General features: G+C 38.2%; 2 protein-coding genes across 3 annotated transcripts in view; both read left to right on the forward strand.

Moving 5' to 3' along the window:
* Positions 1-8792: 8792 nt before the first annotated feature.
* LOC136840202 (uncharacterized) lies at positions 8793-18645 on the forward strand. Its single transcript, XM_067106703.1, has 4 exons — positions 8793-9153; positions 14822-15087; positions 16661-16765; positions 17329-18645. The coding sequence occupies exons 1-4, from the start codon at positions 8956-8958 to the stop codon at positions 17495-17497; spliced, it is 738 nt and encodes a 245-aa protein (XP_066962804.1). The 5' UTR covers positions 8793-8955; the 3' UTR covers positions 17498-18645.
* Positions 18646-18778: 133 nt separating this feature from the next.
* nbs (nibrin) overlaps positions 18779-25931 on the forward strand; it is a 44018-nt gene continuing 36865 nt past the window's right edge. For both annotated transcript variants that reach the window (XM_067106701.1, XM_067106702.1), the window contains exons 1-2: positions 18779-21084; positions 25074-25207. In XM_067106701.1, coding sequence (XP_066962802.1) covers positions 21009-21084; positions 25074-25207 — 210 coding nt within the window. In that variant the 5' untranslated portion in view covers positions 18779-21008. The remainder of the gene's footprint in view (positions 21085-25073; positions 25208-25931) is intronic.

Genomic DNA, 25931 nt, shown 5'->3' on the forward strand with positions numbered 1-25931 from the left:
AAAGGTGCACTTACCCCTTCGCTCCAGTGTCTTTAACTTCTGCCTCTCTTCTGTCCACTCCATCACCAAATCTTCAAAATACTCACTCCATCAGTCTTGCAATGCATTTATTTTGGACAACATCTTTTCATTTGCATCTTCATTGCAACCTCATATATATATATATATATATATATATATATATATATATATATATATATATATATATATATATATATATATACATACATATATATATATATATAAATTTATATGTTTATATGCATGCTGTATGTATGTATGTAGTATTTAGAACTTACGCTTTATCAGAAAAATGTCCCGGATTCGAATCCCAAATGAGCCAGAATCCTTTTGGCACGCGCCTTTGGATCTAACGTTGCCTCTTTACTGTAGGCGTAAGAGTGTTCAGTCGCTTATGGGGAGTCACAGTCATGGTGGAGCTGGACATGGGCCTGAGACCTTCATCCCAAAAGAATTGCTGAGAATATATATGAACACCATATTCTTTGGAAGTTGATTGTCCAGTGGCCCTCAGGGTTTGTTCCATGAGTAGGGTTCATCTTCTTAGTGTTATATATATATATATATATATATATATATATATATATATATATATATATATATATATATATATATATATATATATATATATAACACTAAGAAGATGAACCCTATTCATATGGAACAAGATTTAATAGGCCACTGACTTGAAATTCAAGCTTCCAAAGAATATATATCTATATATATATTATATATATACACACACATATATATATATAATGTATACTATATATATATATATATATATATATATATATATATATATATATAATTCAAAGAATATATATCTATATATATTATATATATACACATATATATATACAATGTATACTATATATATATATATATATATATATATATATATATATATATATATATATATATGTATGTGTGTGTGTTTTTGTTGTTGTCAAGCTCGTTCAAAATTTTATAACTTATTCTTGGTAACAGAAAAAAATCTTTTCTGGTTTGAGGAGTCTCCTTATTGTTTTTTTTTTATTATTATTATCTTTAGCATTCTCATGATCATTGTGTCTTCTTGGTTTCTGTGATAAGAACGGATTTTGATTTTAACCTGCCTCCTAAGTAGATGCTCCAAATAGGTTCTTTCAGATATGATACTCTTTGTCGGTTGCAGGCTTTTCCTCATAAGTGTTGATAAATTGTTTGTTAATGATATTTTATGTTTATAAACGTTATATGTATGTGTATGTTTTCTTTTGTTAATTTTTTTGTATATAAATTAAAATAAAGTTGTAGCTATATTTTTTTTAATTTTCACTGAATCCTTATTACATTTTTTTTTACGAATTTCCCTTTAGTATACGTTATTTCTTGTTTTTTTTTTCATAATTCCACATTTCTTACTCTTTCAGCCCTTCTTATGTCACATATTCCACAACAGCCCTTCACTACAGTTTCAACCTTTTACTTTTGATCAAGTACAACACCGCACTTCATTTTCATAAAGGAGAGTTGGCTCATCAACACCTTCATACTTCCCAACCAAGTTTCCATATACTGTACACTCCAAGTCCTCCATAATCTTTTCGCACATGCCATACTACCTTTCTTGCCTTGTTTTACCTATATGACTTTCGTTCTATCTTGTGGCATTGTTCTTATTCCTACATACTTGCAGTAATCAACCACTTGCATTCTTCTACCCTCCATATCTGTATTCATACCCTCATAACCTTAACCTTTCTCACAATTCCTTTCTACTTTCTCCCACTGACAACATTTTCAAACTTTTATTAGGTTTTGCAGTGCTCTGTCATTTACATACATCACCTATTCCATACTCTGTTGTCCCACAACTTTGTATCTGTATGTACTGATCTTTCATTGACCTCCTGCATTGCTTCAGCCGTAAAGATATTAAGTAGCCATAGATATAACATACTTTTTACACCAAACCAGTCACTCCTCTATCTACATTAGTAGCCATAGTAGCCACAGCTATATAACGTACTTTTTACACCAAACCAGTCACTCCTCTGTCTACATATTCTGACACTTCCATCACAAAACTGTGTAATTGCTCTTAACCACTTATCTTCAATTCCATGCATTTTCTCTCTATCATGAACTTTTTCTTTTCACACATATCACCTAACTGTGCCTTAACAAGCAACTGATTCATGCATTCTGTGGTCTAAACCCACGCTGTTCCTTCTGTTACCTGTTTTACTTCTTTAATCAAATACTGCCATGGTATATTATGTAATAAAATGGTCTTATGAATTTGAATGGTGGCTAATATAAACTTGGCACTCTCATAACATGCGTTTTGAGAGTAATAAACCCTTCAGATGTTGAAGAGAAATTGACTGGCCAGTTTGGCGTGACTTAAGTGATCTTTATATTTACCTTGGTTGACTTTCTTAGTTAGACTCCTGTATATACTTATACTTTTGTCTGAGGAGAAGCCCATTGTGGCTCAAAGCTTTAGTGATTCCTGTAGATTAAAGGATGCCTTAAGAACGGGTTTTTATTTGTACTTTTTTTTTTTTTTTTTTTTTTTTTTTTTTTACAAATACTGAGTGTAATTCACCCATACATAGTGCCCTTATAATCACCACTCTGCATTGTGTAAAAGTTTTCAGATGGCCGGTGCATGGAGTTTGCAATGCCACATTTATATAGATATTACAAAAAAACGGAGAAAACGTAAAACATCAAGTTCTTGGGCTTTGAATGTACCTGCATATATTCTATAAGAAAATAAACATATAGCAGTTGATTTGCTAAAGGTAAGAAAGTTGCACTTTTGGAAATTAGTGATGCAAAGGTGAAAAGGCAGTGTGTTCGAAAATGAAAGACAGAGTGTGACTGTTTGAGAATTGTATAGGTAAGACTGAGTATGGTATATGGAAAAAAGTTTTAGTGGGGAGTGGAAAAATTATTTTTGGAGTAAATCTGTGCCTGACCATGTTTGGAGAGCATCAAAGGACGGTGGTGCTGGAAGATTTGAATACTCAGCTAGGTAGCAGAAAAAGAGAAGGTGATACGCATGGAGTTCCTCAAGCAAATGAGAATGAAGATAGCTTTTTTGAAATATATTTGGAAAGAAGTTTGATTGTTGGTCGTAGATTGTTTATGAAGATGATTGTATGGTAATGAACAGAGTTTGTCAGATTCGGTGTTAAAGAGTAAATGGAGGAATAAGTTGATAAATGTAATTAATTGTGAGGTGGACGATGATATTTATGACCGTTAAGTTGGAGAGGAGAGGGAGAAAGGTCGGTAGACAGACAAAAATGAAACGAGAAGTGAATAAAGAGAAAATAGAAGTTACAAAAAAGGACCCAGAGATGGAAGGACTGTATGAGGAATTTGTAAAATTCCAAGCTGGGGTCAAAGTGAAAGCAAGGAGTATTTGTGGATGTAGGGAGTTAAGAAGAGGAATTGCTATACAGGAGGTGGGGGTGAGGGGACAAGTTCTTTGCTATATAGGAGGTGGGGGTGAGGGAATGAGTTCTTTGCTATACAGGAGGTGGGGTGGGGGGATGAGAAGTTTCGTTACTGGAAAAAGATGTTATTTTGAGGCGGAATTGCTAGACAAAAGAAAAGATCCTGTAAAGGTTACAACAGGATGGATGGGGTAGTAAGAAAGAAAGTGAAAAAATAAGAAGGCAAGTAATGAAAATAGAAGGGAGAATAAGAATTTGTTCCGCAGAGAAGTAAAAACAGAAGAGAGAGGTTAACGAAAAGAGATATCAAGATGAACGAGATTAACAGAGAAATGCTGTATGAAGTGAATGTAGTCTTGGGTCTGTGGAGTGAGTACCTTGAAGATTTGTTGAATGCGGAGAATAGAAAAGAGGCAGAGCTGAATAACTCGTGTGTGTCAAGGGTTAGTGTAAGTTTGAGAATGCTTGTGGGAGCGACTACTAAGGATGTGGATGTGAGCTGAAGGATTGGGTGGGACTGAAAGTGAGATGTTGTGGTATGGTGTTGAAAGTGTAACTGATTGGCTGACCTGGCTGTGTAATTTATATCTTGATAAGGAAAATTTTTGATGGAATTAATGAGAGGAATATTTGTTTCAAGATATAAAGGAAAAGAGAATAGAGGAAACTAAGAATTATGGGGGCATAACATCACTTAGCCTAACAGGTGAAGTGTATGGTGGGTGTTAAGAATGTAAGGCATAGAAAATAAGATGTCTAGAGCAATTAAAGATTTTTTATGCAGGATGCATATGTGAGTGAAAGGTTTGGTGCAAATATCGGCCTGTGAGAAGGGTGTGTCATGTCCCCATGGTTGTTTGACATATATATACAGTAGATGAAGTGATGCAAGAAGTCAGAGAATGACCGTAAGACGTAGGTTCAAAGTTGTGGGATAAGAACATTGGTTATAAATGGAATGCAGAATGGTTGTAAATGGTCACTGGCACTTATCTGGGAGACAGGCACATTCCTGCAGCCTAGTATGGACTCCTTTCCATAAGCAGTTCCCTAGCACTGTTCAGTAGTATAGAATTGACTTTTAACACATATATACATATATATAGGTAGCTAGATAGACAAGTAGGTAGGTGGATAGATAGATATTCCTATTGAATGCTGATGCTCATGTGGCATCCACAATTTTAAAAAAGCACTTCTTTAAATTTCTGAGTATGCACTTCTCAAGGCTAAAACTGAGGGAAAAGACAAATATCACTGATGTGTTGTTCCATTTTATTCTCCTTTGCCGAAGACCATTTTAGCTATTAACACATTACCCTCTGCAGGGTTACAATATAGGCCTATCTGCAATAGAACCACACTTCAGTATATAGTTGAGTTCAGTAAAAATTAAAGATTTAGATAGAATCCCAAGTAAAAGGAAAATCAGCAAAGAAATTTTGAGACTAGTTCCTAATGGTTTGCAGTGGAACTTTCTACTGCTGGAAGGGAGAACAGTCTTAAGACACCTGGGCATTCAAGAACAAAGCTGCCCTTCGCTAGCCACTTAGTGAACAAAATGTGTCTCTATTAAATTATTAAGAAGCGCTTTCTTAATATGTACATCCACGACATCTTGGCGGTTGATTCCACTGTTGTGATAGGCTTGAAGTCTTGTCCTTAAGGTTGTCAGTGTGCTCGGTGCAGAGTATATCAAGAGCCTTACATGCCTCTTCCAAACACTCAAATTTGTAAACCACAAAGGCCTTTGATTCCTTGGATCCCTCGAGGCTGGTTACCAGGAAGAGACGAGAATCAAGAACCGTGTGGTGAAAGGCATGTCTTAGAAGTTGCGCAGTTTTGTTACCTATGGGACCCACTGGACTGTGAAGCAGTAAGAAAGTGATTAACTGGAGCATGGATGAAATAGAGAGAGATAACTAGAATATTAAAGTCCTATTAGATTCGGAGAGCAAAGACTTATGTTGGGTACATGAGGCCTATACTATCGAGCAGGAACATGGGCACTGACCAGGAAAATGCAGACTTAAAATAGTTCACCCACGGGACATCAAGATCCACTGCAGGAGTACGGTGGATAGATATGGTATCAAGAAAAAAAAACTAAGACCTCACAGATTGAGATGACTTGGACATGTGATGAAAAAAAGAAGAAAAATTGATCAGAAAGGCAGTAGATATGAAAGTAGCCGGACATAAACCTGTAGGAAGGACAGGAAATCATGGAGAAAGGAGAGTGATGAAGACCTGGACATGATGGGAGTTCAGGCAAAAAGAACGACTGAAAGAGAGGAACTGAGAGAACTTACTTGACCTCTAACCTCTTGAAGGGAAAAGCGGATTTGAAAAGGTTTATGAAGATACAACGAAGGATGAATGCATTCTCCCACCCAGAAACCCAGGTTTTCCCACCATGGTCGCCCATTATTGTGATACAAGCTTGTTGGGGCGCGCTGGAACCCGGGGCTGCTGTCTACCTTACCCTCTCGATCCCCTAGCTACCCCGCCCCCACCCGTGGCAGACAAACAGGTTCGCGGAAGGAGGGAAGATGTCTCTCCTACCCTCATGTTCCCCTTCCTACCCTGCCCCCACCTGGGGCGGACAAACCAGTTTGCAGGGGGTGAGTGGCTGTGTCATGTCTCCCCTACAGTCACCCAGGGGAGGATAAACAAGATCAGATCCTCTCGGATTTTAATATCATAGATTGCTGGGGGAGTGATAGGTTAACCACCCATTTCCGACGAAAATGAGCGTCAAATTCGTCCAGATCATATAAAAAACTATCAGAAAAATTAAATTTTACATCAACACTTGATTACATGTTGTCAGCCATCATTATCGATTATGCATACTTTATATAAATCTATCACATATGGATCAAACTTTGTGGCCAGAATTAAATTCATGTTTAAAGTTTGGTCTTAAAGTATGGCCTTGAGCTTCATCACCTCACTGTTCATCAACGTCATTAAGAAATTAGTTGTGCTATAAATGAAGTCTTTGCCTTACCTAGTTCAAAAGTCATGGCCAAGGTTAAATTCCTGTCTGGCACTTGACCTCTAAATGTGACCTTGATTACACATCCAAATCATTAGTGGATTAAGCAGGTCACATATAAAGTCTATCTAGTACAGTACAAATCAAAAATTTTGACAAAGGTTAAAGTCTATTTGACACATGACCTCAAAGTATGACCTTGACCAGTGACCTTTCTTTACACATCATAATTAGTAGATTATTCTTGCCGCATGTAAAGTCTCTCTCTTGTAAAGGTCAAAAGTTATGGCTGAAGTTTCATTGTCATTGGTACTTTAACCTCTTAGGTATGCCAATGACGGTGACCTCGATCTTAACCACAGTGCAATGCATCGCAAACAATTCTTCGTGAAAAGTTGCGTACCTCGACTCATTTGCAACTGGCTAGCAGCAGCGGACTACAAAACGTTTGGGATAAATTTGCAATCGAAAACCATTCAAGAGTATTCCTGTCCGCCTTCCTGTCAGATGTCTGTACTCGAGCATACCTGCCCCTTTGATATATATATATATATATATATATATATATATATATATATATATATATATATATATATATATATATATATATACTCTTGAATGGTTCTCGATTACATATATATTCCTAACGTTTCATAAGGAACCGGAGACATGGTAACTTCTCACCCTCAGTGGAAGAATAGGCAATGATTGACTATCGAGTCCAAAGAGTTTATACATATACAGTACACACATATAATATACCATATATGTATGTGTATATATGTAAACTCTTTTGACTCGATAGTCAATCACTGCCTATTCTTCCGCTGAGGATGAGAAGTTACCACGTCTCCGGTTCCTTGAAAATTTCGGGGAACAGGAATACAAAGTGTAAAGATTATATATTTCGGAACAATTCTATCTGTCAAAGAACATCAGTTTTAGGCGACTCGCTTCTAGTTAGCCACAAGAAAAAATGACCTTGTTTCAAGTTATCTTCCTGACGAAGACAATAACGAAGATAGCATACGCGACCTCTTATAGTTAAATAATTAATAGTTCCCCTAAAGTCTCCTCCCTAAAATTCTGTTTCAGGACTAATCTCCCTAAAATTCTTTTTCAGGACTAATTTAAAGGGTTAACAGTTCCCCTACGGTCCCCTCTCCCTAAAATTCTGTTTCAGGACTAAGTTAAAAGATTAATAATTCCCCTGCAGTTCCCTCTCCCTAAAATTCTGTTTCAGGACTAATTTAAAGGGTTAACAGTTCCCCTACGGTCCCCTCTCCCTAAAATTATTTTCAGGACTAAGTTAAAGGATTAATAGTTCCCCTGCAGTCCCCTCTCCCTAAAATTCTGTTTCAGGACTAATTTAAAGGGTAAATAGTTCCCCTTCAGTCCCCTCTCCCTGAAATTCTGTTTCGGGACTGATCTCCCTAAGATTCTGTTTCAGGACTAACTTAAAAGGTTAACAGTTCCCTTACAGTCCTCTCTCCTAAAATTCTGTTACAGGACTAATTTAAAGGGTAAATAGTTCCCCTACAGTTCCCTCTCCCTAAAATTCTGTTCCAGGGCTAAAATCCATAAAATTCTGTTTCAGGACTAATTTAAAGGGTTAACAGTTCCCCCACAGTCCCCTCTCCCTAAGATTCTGTTTCAGGACTCACTGTCCCATTTTTAAACAGCTTGTGGAAAGCTGGCTCAGACTTCATTAGATTTGTTAACGGACGGACTTTGGTATTCATTATTATTGTTACATTCCTTTCATATATAACGGTATTTCAGCACTCCCAATGATGAATGGTTTTGTTATGACGACGAGGGATCTCATTATTGCACTCTCTTTGCCATTAACCTGCTCTGGTAGTCTTCAGAGGCGTTAAGATGGTATATTCATATGGATGCAGCGCAGTGTTTTATGGGCAATATTTCTCTCTCTCTCTCTCTCTCTCTCTCTCTCTCTCTCTCTCTCTCTCTCTCTCTCTCTTCCCCTTTTTCCTGATACACATCCGTGAATAGTCATTTCTTCTTCCATGCTAAAGGTTTATACTTTAGTCAACGTTTCCATCCATGTTTGACTAAAACCTAAAATGTCCCAGATCGAAGAATTAGGACGAAGACGTTTCTCAAAAATGAAAGAGCAACTTCTCTCTGCATTTATATTGTGATCTTACAACTTTCCAAAAAAGAGGCGGAGCCAAGGTTGAGTGGGCGCTGCTCCGAATGATCGACTGGGCGGGGCCAAGAGAGATGTATGCTGTACTGGGTATGTATGATTGCTCCAGATAACGAAAGGATACGAATGACCCAAAAAAGGCCTAATTAACTTGCACCGTCGTATACACCCCGCACTGATTCTTTGAACCAGTCTCCCGTTGTCTCTGAAACGGCTCACAACCCGTTGAAAAATATTCTCTGGTGTCGAACCTCCACCGCCGATCTTGAATGAAGTAACAAAGTCAAGCGCATAATCTTCCAGCAATGAAACTGTCAGCCGCACAATTAGGCCTGGCTGTGTCTACCGTTCTCTTTCTTCAGACCCAAGCGGAAGACTTCCAGACGTCGGCCAATACGCTTCCAGGCATGAGTTGGCTGCAGGAATTAGCGTCAGGGACCAGCAATGAAGTGCACTCCAGGAAGAAAAGATTCGTCCAGTTACCAAAAGGTTCCAGTATGGAGGTAGGAAATTGAGGATTTTATAGACATACTTAGAAAATCAAGAGCAAATGAGGAATCAGTATAGCTGTGAGAATCGGAGAGAAATGAGGAGGAATTGACGAGATACTGGAATGGAAAAGTATCTCAATGGACTGGACGTCCAGTAAAAAAAAAAGAAAACTCTTTGATTTTTTGGTCATGCAAGAACTGAAGTGATGCACAAAGTGGTCATTATTATTATGCGATTGTCAACCGCAGGTATTTATTATCCTTTGCCTTGATCTTTCTTAACCTATCTCTCCTCATCTAATTTCCGAGCAGTTTTAATTACAATCAAAACTATACTCTCACTGAAAGAGCCTCACTCAGTGAGTTGCCTTAATGGGTACAGTAATAAAAAAAATAACTGATCCTGCTAAAGGTCATGAAATAAATTTATTGGATGAAGGCAAATACTCAAGTTTGTCAGACTGTAACAGAAAGTTTATTTAGCTTTCCGTTTTTTGCTATGTCTTTCTTTGTAGAAACTTATCATCTTTGTAAAATGCGCTATGGTTCCCAAGAATAGTCACAGGATTTCTGCGCCCAGAATTTGATGCACATTGTGTTTTGTGCCTACGTGTATTGGGGGGGGGGTTGCACTTCGCTTTAACATGAACTAAGAAAGCAGTCTTGAATTAAAGTATTCATAAATTTCCGTGGCATCTGTATCTGAAAAAATACGTATGTATATGTGATCGCTTATATACTTACTGTATTCCTTATAACTGAACGATTGTGTACGTGATGGCAGTATTTGGCGTCAGCGATCCTGGCGTTTGTGATGCCACACAACTTACTTACAACCAGTCAGTCACAGGCAATATGCACATATATGAGTACACATACATATGTAGCCTATATCTGTTCGGACGCAAATGCCAGAGAAATGTGTGAATACGTGAATGCAAGACTTACTTGCTTAGTCATGTGGTAGCGTATCCCTCCGGATATTCATACACATAGAAATGCCGGATAAATATAAACAAGCTAATTGAAAACAACATTCTTTGTCCTGTTTTACATACCTGGCCGGAGGAAATCAAGAAAAAGGGAAAGAGAGAAAATCAAGTCCAGACAGACACTTCACTGCAACGCGAAGTGACTACGCGGTTGTTCGATTGCTCATAGGTTCGAGTCGCAGCTGGATTATGGCGCTGGCTTCTTTCCTCCTACTTCCGTGCTTGGAAATTTCTCGTTGCTTCCTTTTTTTTTTTACTTTTCTGTAAAAGGAAACTATTGAAACGCTAATTGTCTGTCCCCGTCAGCACTTTTTCTGTCCGCCCTCAGATCTTATAAACTACTAAGGCTAGAGGGCTGCAAATTGGTATGTTGATCATCCACACCCCAGTCATCAAACATACCAAATTGCAGCCATCTAACCTCATTAGTTTTTATTTTATATAAGGTTAAAGTTAACCATGATCGCGCATCTGGCACCGCCATAGGTGCCAACAACACAGGCCACCACCGGGCAGTGGCTGAGAGTTTCATACAGCACTATACGCTGTACAGAAAATTCGACTGCGCCGAAGAAACTTCGACGCATTTTTTACTTGTTTTTTTCCTTATCTTACTCTTATACTCTTGTGTCATTTAGGAGGCCGATGGGTTCCCCTTCCCTCGTGTTTAGGGAACCCCCTTCCCTTCCCCTTCTTGAATTCATCCTTAGCATTTTTCTTGATTTCATCTGGCCTGGTACAGAAAATAAGACAACGAATGATGATTTTAATCAGTTTGTTTATATTTATACAACATTTGTATGTATGTTGCCACAGGACTAAGAAAGTATCCAAACAGATATACGCATGTATATGTATACTACATATATATATATATATATATATATATATATATATATATATATATATATATATATATATATATATATATATATTATATATATTTCTGCAGCTCACAGCTACCAGGTTTATGTAAAAATGCTATTACACTAAATACGTTTTCAACAGAAATGTTTAAAATTGCTAGCAGGGAATATTGTGAAGCATTTTCCCTTCTCATTCCGAGTCCAGCGCTTTCTTCACCACTTTCGAAAAAGCTCCACTCCAAAAACAATTCGTGATGGAGGCGGGAGCGGTCAGAAAGGCCTACAAGACGGAGACACCCACGATAATATTGGTGATGATTTTGGGCATCTCCTCTAGATTAAGTCAGGACCGTGTTTGGGAACGCGCATTAGTATTCTAATTGAGAGCTCGTGAATTACTGTACCGTTCTTGTGTCACTAATATGAATGACCCGTGCCGCTCTTAGGATAACGTTGGTGGAGCAAATTGTTTATGCCAGAGTTCGCTCAAGACACTTTGTGTGTGTGTGTGTGTGTGTATGATGTATGCATGTATACGACTGTACACTTTAGTGGCGGCACCACAGCTTTATATTCTAGTTTCTTCAAGCATTTTGGGCTGAGGTTGCCTGTAACCAACTACAGTCAACTAACGATCAGGTGTACAATATACTGCGTAAGCCTACAAAGGCACTAAGAAATTTAACAGAGCGCGACTCAATCGCTCCGTTTCTCCCGGGAATCGTACCATAGTCCTCTCGGTGGTGAGGAGAGTATCATGACCACTGGTCTGTGTTTGTGTATGAATGCCAGTACAGTGCTGTTTATGGACACTAGCCTTCATTGGATTCCAAAAAGTACTTCGGTAAATGGAGCGAGAACTCTAAGCAGTGCCGGAGGACGCACCGGGTGACACTATCAGGCGCAGTAATGAAATCACTGCTGCATAACGGAGAGAAACCAGTCCCCCCGAAGATCCAGTCGAGGGGGTGTGACTGACTTCCGAAGGACCCGATTTCGAAACAAATAAGGAACTTCTATAGAATCCAGTTGGGATGGGAATTGGATCTAGGGTTAAGCAGTTTCTTTCTTTCTTTAAATCTTCAACTGAAAACCCTTATGGACGGAGTCAACAGACTACAGGCCCAAGAGGGCTCCAAAGGGAAATCAGCCTAGAGAGAGACAAATAAATGAATACACATGAGAGAACGCAAAATAAAACCGGTACACCTGAAACTCAGGAGACGTCAGCAGAGAGCAGGAGTGAATTTGCTCCTCGCTTAAATATTTGGAGATCAGAAGATTCCACAACTGCACTAGCCAAACTATTCTACATTTTGATTGTAGCCTAGATAAAACTCCTGGTAAACTGGCTAGTGTTAAACCTGATGCCAGAAAACGACACACTGCAGCAGCAGCCTACCTAATGTTGAGAGCGAAAACAACCAGGTCAGGTAAAGAAGAGCGCAGAGGATGTGTTTCGTTGTAGTGCGTTTTATATTACAAACATGAACTCACTCGACGTCTATGCCACACGGGGAAAATGACTGAACTGTCTGTAGGTCCTGAGAACGGGGTTTCAGCTAGCAAAAGCTTTTATAGGATGGCTATGAGTTTTGTCTGCAGGTGTGAATGAGGTAACCACTAACATTTTAATAAACAATAATTTGGTTAAGTAACCTTTTTTTTAACGTCCTTCAATTGTGTTGTTTTGATTTTAGTAAAGATAATAATATTAACTGAGTGTGACGTTACCACAGAATTTATAATAGGGATAATAAATTTCGTTATGTGACAGTAGATCAGCAATTGTTACATATGACAAGCATGCACATTCAGAATGCAAAGACTGATGAAGCACTTTATAGGAGAAATGTAAAAGCTCTTGTGCTAACATTCGCATTACGTGTTTTTTTGTGCAATTTCAGTTTTCTGCTTAAAATTTCAGGCTGGAGTTTTCTCCCCAGAACACAGTAACCCTGATGCGAACGTCACTGATCATGATAATCGTTTCCATAACTAGATCGCATGTGACGTGAGGAACATTCTCAGGGACGTCAATCTTATTTACTAAGAAGGAAAAGTCGGTCAGTGGAGCATCGAGAACGTACCCATACACCGATCATCATTTCGGTATGCAACAGCGTGACTTAGATTGCGTGCGTTTGTCCCATTGTTTGAAAGCGTCAGATTCTTAATTCGGAATTTCTAATTCACAACTGAGACAGGTTGTGCCCCAGTGACAATAATTCTCTCGCTCATAATCTTTGACCAATCCGATCCAGAGGCTCGATGAAATATCCTTTCTAAAGGAATTACATTTCAGATGTAGTTACAGCAGTTACAGCCTTCAGGTGAGCTCAGAATTGTGTAACGTGAAATAGTTTCACGCTCGACTTAATGAGCAAATCTTAGTCATCAGAGAAAGTGTCTGTTCGGAGGGCATGAGAGCAACAAACGGTACTGGGCTGTCTGGAAATCAGCAATCAAGTCGAGCAAAACAAATGAAATATTCATGACTTATTGAACATCACTAGATGCATAATTTTCTCCTCACCTTTTACATACAGATCCTATTTTCACAGGACAACAGCGTTATTAGAAAAGAACGATGGCCTCTTTCCAAGAACTCTCGACCTGCATTGATATCGGACATTATAAACTGGAATATTGTGCCCTCATTTTCACTCGGGCGATAATCACAGTATGACGGCATTCCAGTTACTCTTGTTATTCCATAGTTTCAATATGGAGCTACTTAGTAATTGCTCATATTGCTCTCGTTCTCATCCGGGACTGGGACATGAAAAACTTGGACGATTTTAAAAACAGGGCTTCGAACTTTGCTGTCGATGAACGGTTTGATTCCTTTGAAATTTTCTTGTCGATATACCTCAAGTTGGCTTTTAATACACCATCTGACACATGTTTTAATTCATCTCATCCCTGGGCTTTCTGGAATAACTTGCCATTTTCGAAGGTAAATCTTTGAGTTACAACACAACAGGGTCATGACGTGGTGCAAAACTTACAAAGAACTACTTGCGCCACCGAAGTACCTTGGGTTGGGTATTTTAAATTTAAAGAGCTAGAACCGAGTAATGAGCTCCTAAAATATTCCAGGAATCAGTGAGGGCAATATTTCAACACATATACAACAAGGCTCTCCCCCTGCTACCTACTTCATGCGTCCTCCTCCTCCTCCTCCTCCTCCTCCTCCTGTACTTTTTTATAACGGATAAAATAATCCATCAGTTTCCCCCGCGACACCTCCACGTAGGGTGCTAGTGCCATCAGTGCACCTCACGCGTTGCAGTGTACGCATTACCTAAGGGTCTTTGCAGTGTCCCTTCGGCCCCCAACTGCGATCCCTTTTATTCCTTTTACTGTGCCTCCGTTGATATTCTCTTTCTTTCATCTTACTTTCCACTCTGTCCTAACAATTATTTTATAGTGTTCGGACTGTCACTCGATGGGCCGGAGTTCAATTCCCCCGGCCGGCTGATGAAGAGTTAGAGGAATTTATTTCTGGTGATAGAAATTCATTTCTCGCTATAATGTGGTTTGGATTCAACAATAAGCTGTAGGTCCCTTTGCTAGGTAACCAATTGGTTCTTAGCCACGTAAAATAAGTCTAATCCTTCGGGCCAGCCTAGGAGAGCTGTTAATCAGCTCAGTGGTCTGGTAAAACTAAGGTATACTTAACTTATAGTGCAACTACGAGGCTTTCCTTCTGGTACACCTTTCAAAGCTTTTTACATTCGATTTCCCTTTCAGCGCTGAATGACCTCCTAGGTCCCAGTCTTTCTAACGTTCTCCCTTTTCTTTGTCTTCCCTGAGCAGATCAAATGGTCGCTTAACTTGCCCTTCGACACCTACTCCGATTACAAATCAAAATTTCAGTTGGCATTGCCCATCAAGATTCCCTTCCCAGCGGCCCTCGTGGCCTCCAGGAGCCTGGAAGGCAGTCCGGATTACGTGTTCTCGGAAGACTTCAACCATCAGGTATACGACTACAGCAATGACATCACACTTCACAACAAGCAACGAAGGGCAGCTCGGATGGAAAGAACTGTCATCTATAATACCATAGAAGGAGCTATTGAACAGTAAGTCTCTCTCTCTCTCTCTCTCTCTCTCTCTCTCTCTCTCTCTCTCTCTCTCTCTCTCTCTCTCTCTCTCGATTTTAAAGTACATTTCTGGAATTTTCAGTAGGGGAAAATGATTAATGAAGCAGTCTGCCTAAGCGCTATTTGTTTGTACTCTTGAAACGATCACTTAAGCTGTAGGTGCCAGTGAATTGCCATAAAAGCAATGAACTACCACTTTTTATTGAATGATATAGCTACCTGACTATAGAAAGAAAACTGGAAATAATTTTTAGAAAAACGTTAAAATAGCAACTTTCCCAAACCATACACGCTTTTCCCTAACCCACTGCTCTTTCCTTGATATATGTTACCAAACCACACCAAACACAACCACCCTTTGCCTCGCCTAATTTAATTTTTTTCACCTCATCCTCTGTATTTATACATTCCTCCATGAAAAAGAGCCTGTACTGGCATAACGCCAGCTTAATCATAAGCAATAACATACTCCATGTGTCCTACACAAACATTTTTACCCTATAGTCTCCATCTAATCTATCTCATTCACATTCAACAACCACTCCTTAGTTCCGTGAAGAAGTTAGGTCAATAATCCTTTCGCGCATCTTGAGTTTTGCTTCCATAGACACTCTTCGTCTCCTACAAAGCTTTTGCAGAGACCCTACTACCGTCATATTCTGTGAATTGCCTCCTTTCACCCTACCTTCTCCCATCATTTTTGTTACCATATTCCGTGTGATTCAACCACTTCCATTCTTCACCATCCATATTACCATTCCTCGCCCCATTCTCCTTGCTCCTGCTAACAATCTCTTTCAGATTACTTCTTTTACTTTCAAACTCTTTCACCGGCCTGCAGTTTTCTCTCACCATCGCCAGTCAACAGTGCTTTCTGGAAGAATGATTAAAAATACCGTTCTATTGAAATCCCTTGTCATATCCCACAGATTTACAATAGTATGGTATGTGTCATACAGACCTTGCTGTTGAAAAGAAAACATGGAAGGGTAAAAGTTTCTCAAATCCTTTTCGTGTGTGGTCGAATGCTTAGGAATGAAGGGGAACGGTGTTGTTGTTATATAGTCATTTTTTTAGTGTCAGTTGAAACCCAGTGCTCTCATCTATCCTGGCCCGAAGTAAAGCAGAGAAATAGGAACTTAGATAATACACCAAGGATTGACACAGCAACGATTTGGAGAAAATAACAACTAATTAAATAATTTTTCTGGATAATTTTTCTTCATATAAATCATTAATCAAAGTCTCCTCATAGGAAGGGAAATTATCTTGAGTTTACGCACACACATACATATACATGTATATATATATATATATATATATATATATATATATATATATATATATATATATATATATATATATATATATATATATATATATATATATAAAAGTTAATTATAAGTAATTAATGTGATTATATATGTATATATTATATATATAATCACATTAATTACTTATATTGGATCTGTACGATAATAATTATGTTCAATAACTTACATTTTTCCAGATGCCCAAAGATTCAATATCCTAAACAATATCTATTTTCCAGGATCGGAAGCCATGGACGTCATTGCATGTTGAGGGCAATTTGTGACGTGGCGGAAGCACCTTTTGACCAGGGTATTTTAGGGGATATTATCAATGCCCTTTTGACGTAAGCATATGTCACTGTATACCATTTGTTTTATTTGCTGTCTCAATACTGTCTTTGATTTGCCTATGGAATTTGTCTGTTATTAAATTTCTGATTATCAAAACTAAATTGTGAATTTGTTTCTTACGATTTTATCGCACCGAATCCTCTGATTTCACTATTGCTAAGTGTAACTCACTTGCTTATCACATTTTTAGTTACTGAACTCAGAAATTAGCACAGATACGTACATACCCGGTATGTATCCACCTACGCGTCACCTCCGAGGTGCTAGTACTAAATATGGCGGAAGCTCAATGGGACGCCGTGTTTAGCGCTAGCCCCTCGGGGATCAAAGTATTATATGCACCCATTTATATATATTTCTACATATTAATAAACGATATCTTTGATTCCCCAGGGGCTAGTGCTAAACATTGAGCTTCCGCCATGTTTAGTACTAGCACCTCGGAGGTGACGCGTAGGTGAATACATACCTAGTTAATAGCGATATATACAGTATAATGAATCTCAATTCAGATGATAAATTTCTCCTTTTTTTCTTCTTCTCCTTTTAATCCTAGGGCTTCAATTGCCGGTCGTCCAGTGGACCCGGATGAAGGCCCCGAATACGACACGTACATCGAAGCCGAACTTCATGGAAAGCTGAATGGAAAATGCGAACAGCGGTACTACAAATGTTTAGTCTCGCCCTTCGACCTCATCCCCAAGTTTTTGGAATTGTTGGCATAGAGAACACAAAAGCTACGCTGTGTTATTTTCACGTCTGTTCTGTCGTTCCTTGAAAATGTTGTTCCTCCTCTGGAAGGATTCCGAGGATCCATTCCAGTCCCACAACTTAGTTCTGTTCCTGGCGTCAGCATGTTTGCTTTATGTTTTGTGTGTGAATGGCTTTGGTTTTATATTTATTTATGTGAAAATGCAGGATGAATGTGCGGATAAATGGATACGGTGTAAATAAGAGAGGGATGTGAGAGGAAAGAGAGTGGGTTATTAGATTAAGTTATTCCGTTAACTGAATGGAGAAATTTCTCTTCGTCATAATTTATTTATTTATTTATTAATTTATTTTTGCAATGTTAAGTTATGCTGTAGTCTGATTCACGGTATGTTAAAAAAAAGCAAAGTAGGTTAATCAGTGTTCATTTTTGTTATGGAACTAAACACTTGTTATTTTGAATGCCATCGTTATTATAGCTGTTGTCCTCATCATCACAATCATAAAACCCAAACCACATTTCATAATCGGTAGAACCTTACAATAACGGACCCCGTTTACTGGTTTTCACTAGACATCGGACAATCCCGGTTGTCAGGCGAGCTGTGATATGGCAAGATGCTTCCCTAATTTGTGTGACCTGGATGAGACGGCCAGGAGTAAATATAGGTGCTATTTAGCAGTGCGTGCGTGAGGCAAAGAGAGACCGGATGCTAATTAGCAGAGCGTTCTGAGAGGCATGAGACGCTCTCTCTCTCTCTCTCTCTCTCTCTCTCTCTCTCTCTCTCTCTCTCTCTCTCTCTCTGAGTTCTTTATGATAAATCTTTTGTCTCAAGAATCGTCTGTAATTGCTATTTGTAGACTGTCGTGCATACATACACTGTGATTGTTCTTTCCAACTCGTTGACATGTATTGTCAGTTTATTTTGTGTAATATTTATGTCTCCTCTTTGATGAGCTTGTGCATTTTTGTCCTATCTTCACCTCAGGTTACGTGTATTCAAGAACATCATCATATGTAGTTTATATGTTTTTATATAGAAATCAGTTGGCTTCAACCAGTTTTCCTCTGAAATGTCAACAGTATATTTAAAGAAAATTTACTGATGATCTCTGGTGCTAGCACAGACTACCTAAGACTAAATTAAAGACTTTGTGATGATGGACGTTTCTTTTTAAGGACCTGAAACTCACATTGTATGTGTATTATTGCAATAGTGTACCTTTTTTAATATTTTATCCAGCTGTTACTGTAGTACGGAATATTATGTGCCACTGACAGGCGACAGATTAATCACACTGTGTCGTAACTTTGGTTTAGTGATGTCTTTGTCAAGCATCCATAATTTTATCATTTACCCCTCATTAAGATAGGCCTAGATTTCCGTGTGAAAATCTTAGAGTTTCTACAGCAGCTTTTCCTCTTATGTCACATTTTCGAATTGCCAGAAGAGTGCCAGGCTTTACCCAAGCTGGAAAATTGCCATAAATGGTAAAGAACTGTTCATAGTAAAACTTGAATTTCTCTGAAAAAATTATCATTCCTGTCAGAAATGAAATGATTTTTCCACTATATAATAACAGTTTTGTATCTAATGGATTATGCTACAGGCATACCAAGTATGCATTATCCAAGCTCCATCTTTTAGTTGGGTCTATGATTTTTTTATGATTAAGCCTCTGCATTGCAAACCCATCTCCCTCCCTACTTCCAAAGTAACGTGTACAAGGTACACCGTAAACTCTTTTTGACACTGTCAAGACTCCAACAATGCATTACACGATATTGTAAGCTGCATTATTCCTATTTTTCATTACTGCTCCAGTTGCACTATTGCTGTTCATGAATATAGCCAACATACTCTGATAAGACAGCCATAAAAATGGCACTTTCAGCCAAAATTGGCCGGTTTACTGAAATTCCTTGCACACCAGTGGAACATTACACAGTATCTTTGTAACAATAAAGACTAACTCCTCCGGTTAACGCTGAAAATATTACACACATGCTTGTATTCATGAAATATCTCTTGATAGCTTGTCCCTTTATGTCACTTGCTATAAATGGGCAAGTAAAGACATTTCTCACTTTGAAGTAATCACAACATATTGAAGCTTTAAAAAAATTTTTTTTTCTACACACTTGACTCCTACGTACCTTCCATTGCCACCGCCCTTAAGTTGTATTTTAGATAGAATATGACTAATTAATCACAAGTTTTTAAACTGAACACTCATTAAGATATTTTTATTGTAAACCGTAGGGTGTTTTTCCTGCGAAGACGTCCTGTAACCTTCCAGTATTATTGTTTGAGTTCTGACAGACAAACTACTGTCCAGCTGCATCCACGAATCACGAATTTTATCAGCAATCAGAACTGGCTTACTATTTGTATTCGGCCGAAATCACTAACTCATCATAAGGTCTCATGAAGTGGTCGAGATTCTCACATTTAAAGACCTTTTCTCTTATCAAGTTAGAAAACGTTTAATTTGCAAGTTATTTTTTCTTCCCCGCCAACACAAATTCTTTTAGTTTGGTTGCCTGAATTTCATCAGTTCCTTCAGCTGATAAGAACAGTTTAGCTTTATTTGTATCCTTGATGTTTATTTAAAAAAAATATATTGGTTGTTATCTGTTAATAGCTTTAACTCTACTTTGTCTCTGTAGTACGTTTGACAACCCAGTTGTATGCATAGGGTTGGGACGTGCAAATGGATGTTATATATATATATTGTGTGTGTGTACTTCCCTTCCAATTGTTTCCTCCCAGACTTAGAGTTTATTGCATAGTGAAACTGCTGTGTTTCTAAAGTTTCGAGCGATGGAGAGTAATGAGCAAGAACGAGGACTGGTATATGATCAGCTTAATCTAGACGATAGATTATTGAACGCAAGGTATGCCGTCGCGTGGAGACTGGACACGGTCACGTAGACACCTTATGGCCGAAATCAAAAGCCGCTTGTTTTTATCTCTGTGAAACTGACAGTTTCTCAAGATTGCAGTAAATCTGAGTTTGCTATTACCGGCATAATAATTTGCATTTTTCAATAGGATTTTGCAGCTACATGAATGTAATAAGCTCCTTTCCCAAATTAATGCCTCTGTGAACCGCGACAGGTTTGAACAAAGGTAGAAGAAGCAAAATGTTTACATTCGTCGACTATTATGCTTTCAGTGTTACCAGCTGTGCATTATTATAATGGCATTTGTCTTGTTTATTTTTAGTGCACCAGCTGTTGTAATTGAAGGTTGTGGTGATTAATTTTATGTTTTCGTAAATAATTTGATGGAAAGTTTTCCATCTCAGAATTTACTTTTACAACTAATCCGCTGATAACAAGACATACAATGTAAACAACATGCGAAATGGGTGTTGGTATCACACGTGAAAGGGAGGGAGACTCAAAGAAATGAGTTTCCTTCTGCGCCAAATATCTTCCGCTTATCTTGCACTTTCGGTGAAGGCAGTGAGGAACGGGATCGCTTCCCAGTGACTGATGAAGAGCAGCTCAAGGACACAATGTGGGTGCTCGTAAAGGAAGACTCTAAAACCGATACCCAGCAATCTGAGCCCAAAAAAGAAGCAGAATCATCTGGTAAGAAAAATAATATAGGCCTAAGCCAGCCACCATATTTGGCTCGACAATTTGTTACCGACACCGAGGCTCTATTAGAGACCCTATGTTTCCGACACCGAGACTCTAGGCTCGTCCTGATAGGCTTGCTTTACTCTTATCTAGAGTCTAGTACACGATTGTGAGGACTGTAGGCATGTAGATAAATGTAAATTATAAACCTAGACGTAGGCTGAATGAAAGTTCGCCTGTCGAAGGGTAGCTCATACATACATAAACAACCTTTCTTATAAAATGCCAGGTCCTGACCTAACCGTATCTTATCTACCTAACCTAACGTAGGGCCTAGGCTATGACAATGACCCTAGACTAATAAAATGAGGTTTTAGTAAAAGTGCAGTAGGGTTGCACTCCTTTTCTAAAGCAAATGAGATACATCCTAACTTAACCTAGTCTATCCTAGGGGTACTTCACCAAGCTTCCACTGGAGTCCCCCAATGAGATATTGTTCAAAGGACAACAATGTTTGGTACACTAACTTGCATTATTACTGAGTTTTCTTCGAGAATTGAGATAAGGTTACAGTTAAAATTGATTGGTTTGATTTTTTTTTTAGTAACTGATCTCTTTTTGTATTTCATGTTACCTTCTCTTACATCTTTAAAATGAATATCATATTCTTTGGAAGCATGAATTTCAGGTCAGTGTCCCCTGTGGGCTCGTCCCGTATGAATAGGGTTGGTCTTCTAAATAATAATAATTTTTTGGTAAATGACAGTGAGGTTCCCCCAACTCCCCATCATAGATCTTACTCTGCAGCAGATACTGGCCGTGATACAGAGCTATTGATTCTTCATTGCCTCGGGGAGGCACAAACTCCCAATCTCCGAGTAGACTACGAAGACACAAGCCATTACACCAGCAAGAAGTTGGTGTATGTTACTCAAATTTTTTGTAATGCAGAACTGGTAGACTTGGTGCTATTGCTGAATAGTTGTGCACAATGAGACTGGGGGTCCAGGGGTTAAATTCTTAGAAAGATATTGGAATCTGTCATAGAAGACGACATAATCAGATGATTAAGATCGAATTGCATTTGTTTAGATAGCCAGCATTGATTTCATAATGGAAGATCATGTTTAGCTGACCTTTTAGATTTATTTCATGTCATATTTAGCATGTATGATAAAAATAAGGCTATAGAAGTATGTACTACTCTGATCTGGGTTTCCAGGAGCATTTGACATGGCGTTGCCATAGAATATTTACCCTTTGAGGTTCAGATGATGTCAAATGACATGCAAAGTTCATCCTTTGAGATTCTAATGATCTCATCTGTATAAGTGAGACAATTAATCAAAAATATTTTGGTGGAAGAAAGGATGTTGAAAGAATATTCATCATTTTTCACTAGTTTTCCCTTCTTTTTTATGTGTAAAAACAGGCATTAATAAAATATATGTATACAGGTATAAAGCTGTTTTTTTTTTTTTAAATAATTATTAACAAATAATAGAAATTTCTGTTCTCAGCCAAGGTCACTGCATCATTCTGACTATACAGTATGTTTTTAATTTTTAAAGATATTACCATATGGTAAAATTATATGGCTTTCAGATTTGGCTTGCACAATATCATGAAGTATAAATTTACAGCAAGCAGTAAGAGAAAATTATATCAAAGCTTTGAGGTAAGCCAGAATTGATTGTGTTTTACCTCGTGAATTTCTGGGGTGACCCCCCCCCCCTTCCAGGTCTCAGTGGGTTAATAACAGAAGTTGGGAGTCAGGTTATCATTGATGAGGTAGGAGGCTGGATGGAAAACTGGCTTATTAACAGAAAACAGTGTCATCAGTGTGACATGGGTAGCTATATAAAAGTTGCAAGTGGTGTTCTTGAAGGTTCAGAACTGGGTTCTTTGCTTTTCTTTATACGGTGGTCTGCAAAATAAGCAAGTTTGCTGATGGATAAGAATTAGTATCAATGCTGACAATGATACTGAAGTAGACCAGTTACAAGAAGATTTAGAGAAAAAAGCTGAATGCCTTTCAACTTAAAAATATGATTTCATGTTCATAGGTCATAAAGATAAGAATGCCAGTACGGTATGACCTACTTGGTAAGAATATAGAGAGTTGTTTTAAAGAGAAAGATCTATGTCATCATCATTAGTGACTTATGCCTTGCTAAGCAGTGTTCAGAAGTTGAAAAGAAAGCTCAAAAAATACTAGGATACACTAGGGTTACCACCAAGAAAAGGAGACTGTACTAGCTTTATACAGTGTTCAAATAAGACTCACTGAGAGAAATTACAGAAAGATAATAAGCACTAAAAGTGAGAACAACCACACTCTTGCCACAGTCAGACAAACTGAATATCAACATGCACACGTTAACCTCTACTCTGTGGAAAGGAATCAGTTGAGAGGTGAGTTGACTGATACATGGCAGATTCATAAAGGTAAGCGTAACATAGACTATGGTACCTGTGTGCTAAAAGTACAGTGTTAACCACATTAGATCCATCGTATGAAAACTGGAATTTAAAGATTACACACCAACCACTTTGGGAACGTCTTCACTTACAAGGTAACTGCATTTTGGAACAGACTATTAGCTGAGGTTTTGAGTAGTCCCACCACCAGTTCAGTCAAGAATAGGTTAGGTAAAGTGATTGACACTTTCTTCCTCTTCTTTTAAGGTGCCTCCTTAGATGGACTAGAACATCTTTTGAGGCATTTGTGTTATTATAACTCCATGTAACTTTGTAACTCAAATGATACTAGTTTTACGGGCATTCACACTTGCTATTTTAAAGTGCAGTGCTGGGATGTTATTAAGTTTTGTTTTGTATGTCACGAACCATCCACGGTTCCACAGGTTCCAAAACTCAAAATTAAAGAGATGGGACTGGAATGGCTGGAGGGACAGGGACAAACCACAAGGGAGGGTGCAAAACAAATGCCAAAATTACATTAAATCTAATGTATTATACAGTATATAATTGTACATATATACAACTGAGTACAGGTTTTAGGTGGCGAAAAGGCACTAAATGATCATTAACATAAATAACCACATCTAAACCAAGTAAATGAATCATAAACAATTTACATAGTCAACAGACAGAACAATAAATATTTATAAATGAAAATAAATGCTTAACAGCAGCCGTCAAGAATCAGTGAACATCAAATTCAAAATATAAATGCAAACAGCAAATCATTTCCAGCGCCATACACTTGCTGTACACCATTAAATAATAATATAATGAAATAAGCAGTCAATAACCACAATAACACATGTTCAATTAAATCAATAAGAAACTCAAAAATAGACAGCATACCAATAACAGTGACACATATCACAAAAGCAGCATAAAACAAAAACACTGACGAATTCCGAAGAATTGTCGAGGCAGTCTTTACTGCCAACCAGAATAAAGATAAGCAGATGTAATCGGTTGAACGATTGAAAGCAGCAGTTAGCTGTCAAGGCAGGAACACATCCTCAACACAGATGAATTCGCTGACTTGTCGAGACAGTCTTGTACTGTCGAAATATCCTCTTGCTGCTACTGAAGAAGTTAAAACACACAGACGTAGAGGTCCTCATCCTCTGCTGAAGTAAACAGGTCCATCACACCTGTTACCCAACAAAGTGACTTCCCGCTGCTCCGTCAAAACACACTGCTGCTTTCTTGCCAGAATGTCGCCAAGGAACCAGTCTGTCTGGCACCCGAAACCTGACTGCCGCTGTCACTCACACTGTGACAGATGTAAACTCGCCATCCTGACGAAAACACTTGAGGGTAGGAGAAACGGGAAACTACCTTAACAAGATTGATCCAACAAAGTAACGACCGAACTTGACCTATGTTATTACTAATGTACATTACATTTGTCTGAGATTGTTGATGCAAGCGTAAATGCTTTGTGTGTACTGTGTACAGTGTTATGTATACTATTGTTTACTTGACAGGTTAGATTTAAATTTTATGTTTCTTTTCAGTGAAAATTCACTACTTGATTTGTGGCCCCTCACTGGTAGTAGGCCGGAAAGCTAGTCACATTTTGCTTCCGGGTGACAATTCCATCAGCCGGCAGCATGCAAGCATCACCATAATACAAAATGTCAATAACCTTGTAAGTAGAGAAAATTATTTTGTCTTGAAACTGTATTCTTCTTTAGTATTTTGAAATACCAAACCATGTTTTACAGTAAACCCCCTGTATTTGCGGGGGATGTGTACTGCACCCCCTGCGAATAGCTAAAATCCGCGAATACTTAAAACCCCACTAAAAACTCTTAGAACTGCCTATTTTGATAGTTTAAACACAAGAAAAACCCTCTAAAAATGCTTATACCTGAGTATTTTAATAGTATTATCACAAAAAGTGCATTTAGTCATGAAAATATGAAAGTACAGTAATTAGTGAATATTTCTTAGTGAAAAATACCGCGAACGGGCGAATTTTCCGCGAATAATGGGTAGATACGTTCCACAGAGAAATCTGCAAATATGTGAGTCTGCGAATCTTGAGAAAGTGGATACCGGGTGTTTACTGTACACCTTTTTACCCTCTGCTTGGTAAGTGAAGGTGTATCATGTGAGCTCATATTCTCTGTCATCTTACTAGGAATCATTATTATTATTGTTACGAAAGGTTTTTTATTTAAAGGGTTAGATGTGAATTGAGTTCTCTTTACTCACATTTGTCTTTTGCACTTTTCTGCCTGAATTCATATCTGGTCCAAATCTTCATAAGTGCCCTTTCCCATGGTCTTCTGTGTCTCCCTATTGGTCTTTGTCCTGCTATTTCCATACCTTCTTCCTATCCTTCCACATTTTCAAACCATTCAGTTACT

This window comes from Macrobrachium rosenbergii, chromosome 7, assembly GCF_040412425.1.
Source record: "Macrobrachium rosenbergii isolate ZJJX-2024 chromosome 7, ASM4041242v1, whole genome shotgun sequence".
In the NCBI taxonomy this organism is placed as follows: domain Eukaryota; kingdom Metazoa; phylum Arthropoda; class Malacostraca; order Decapoda; family Palaemonidae; genus Macrobrachium; species Macrobrachium rosenbergii.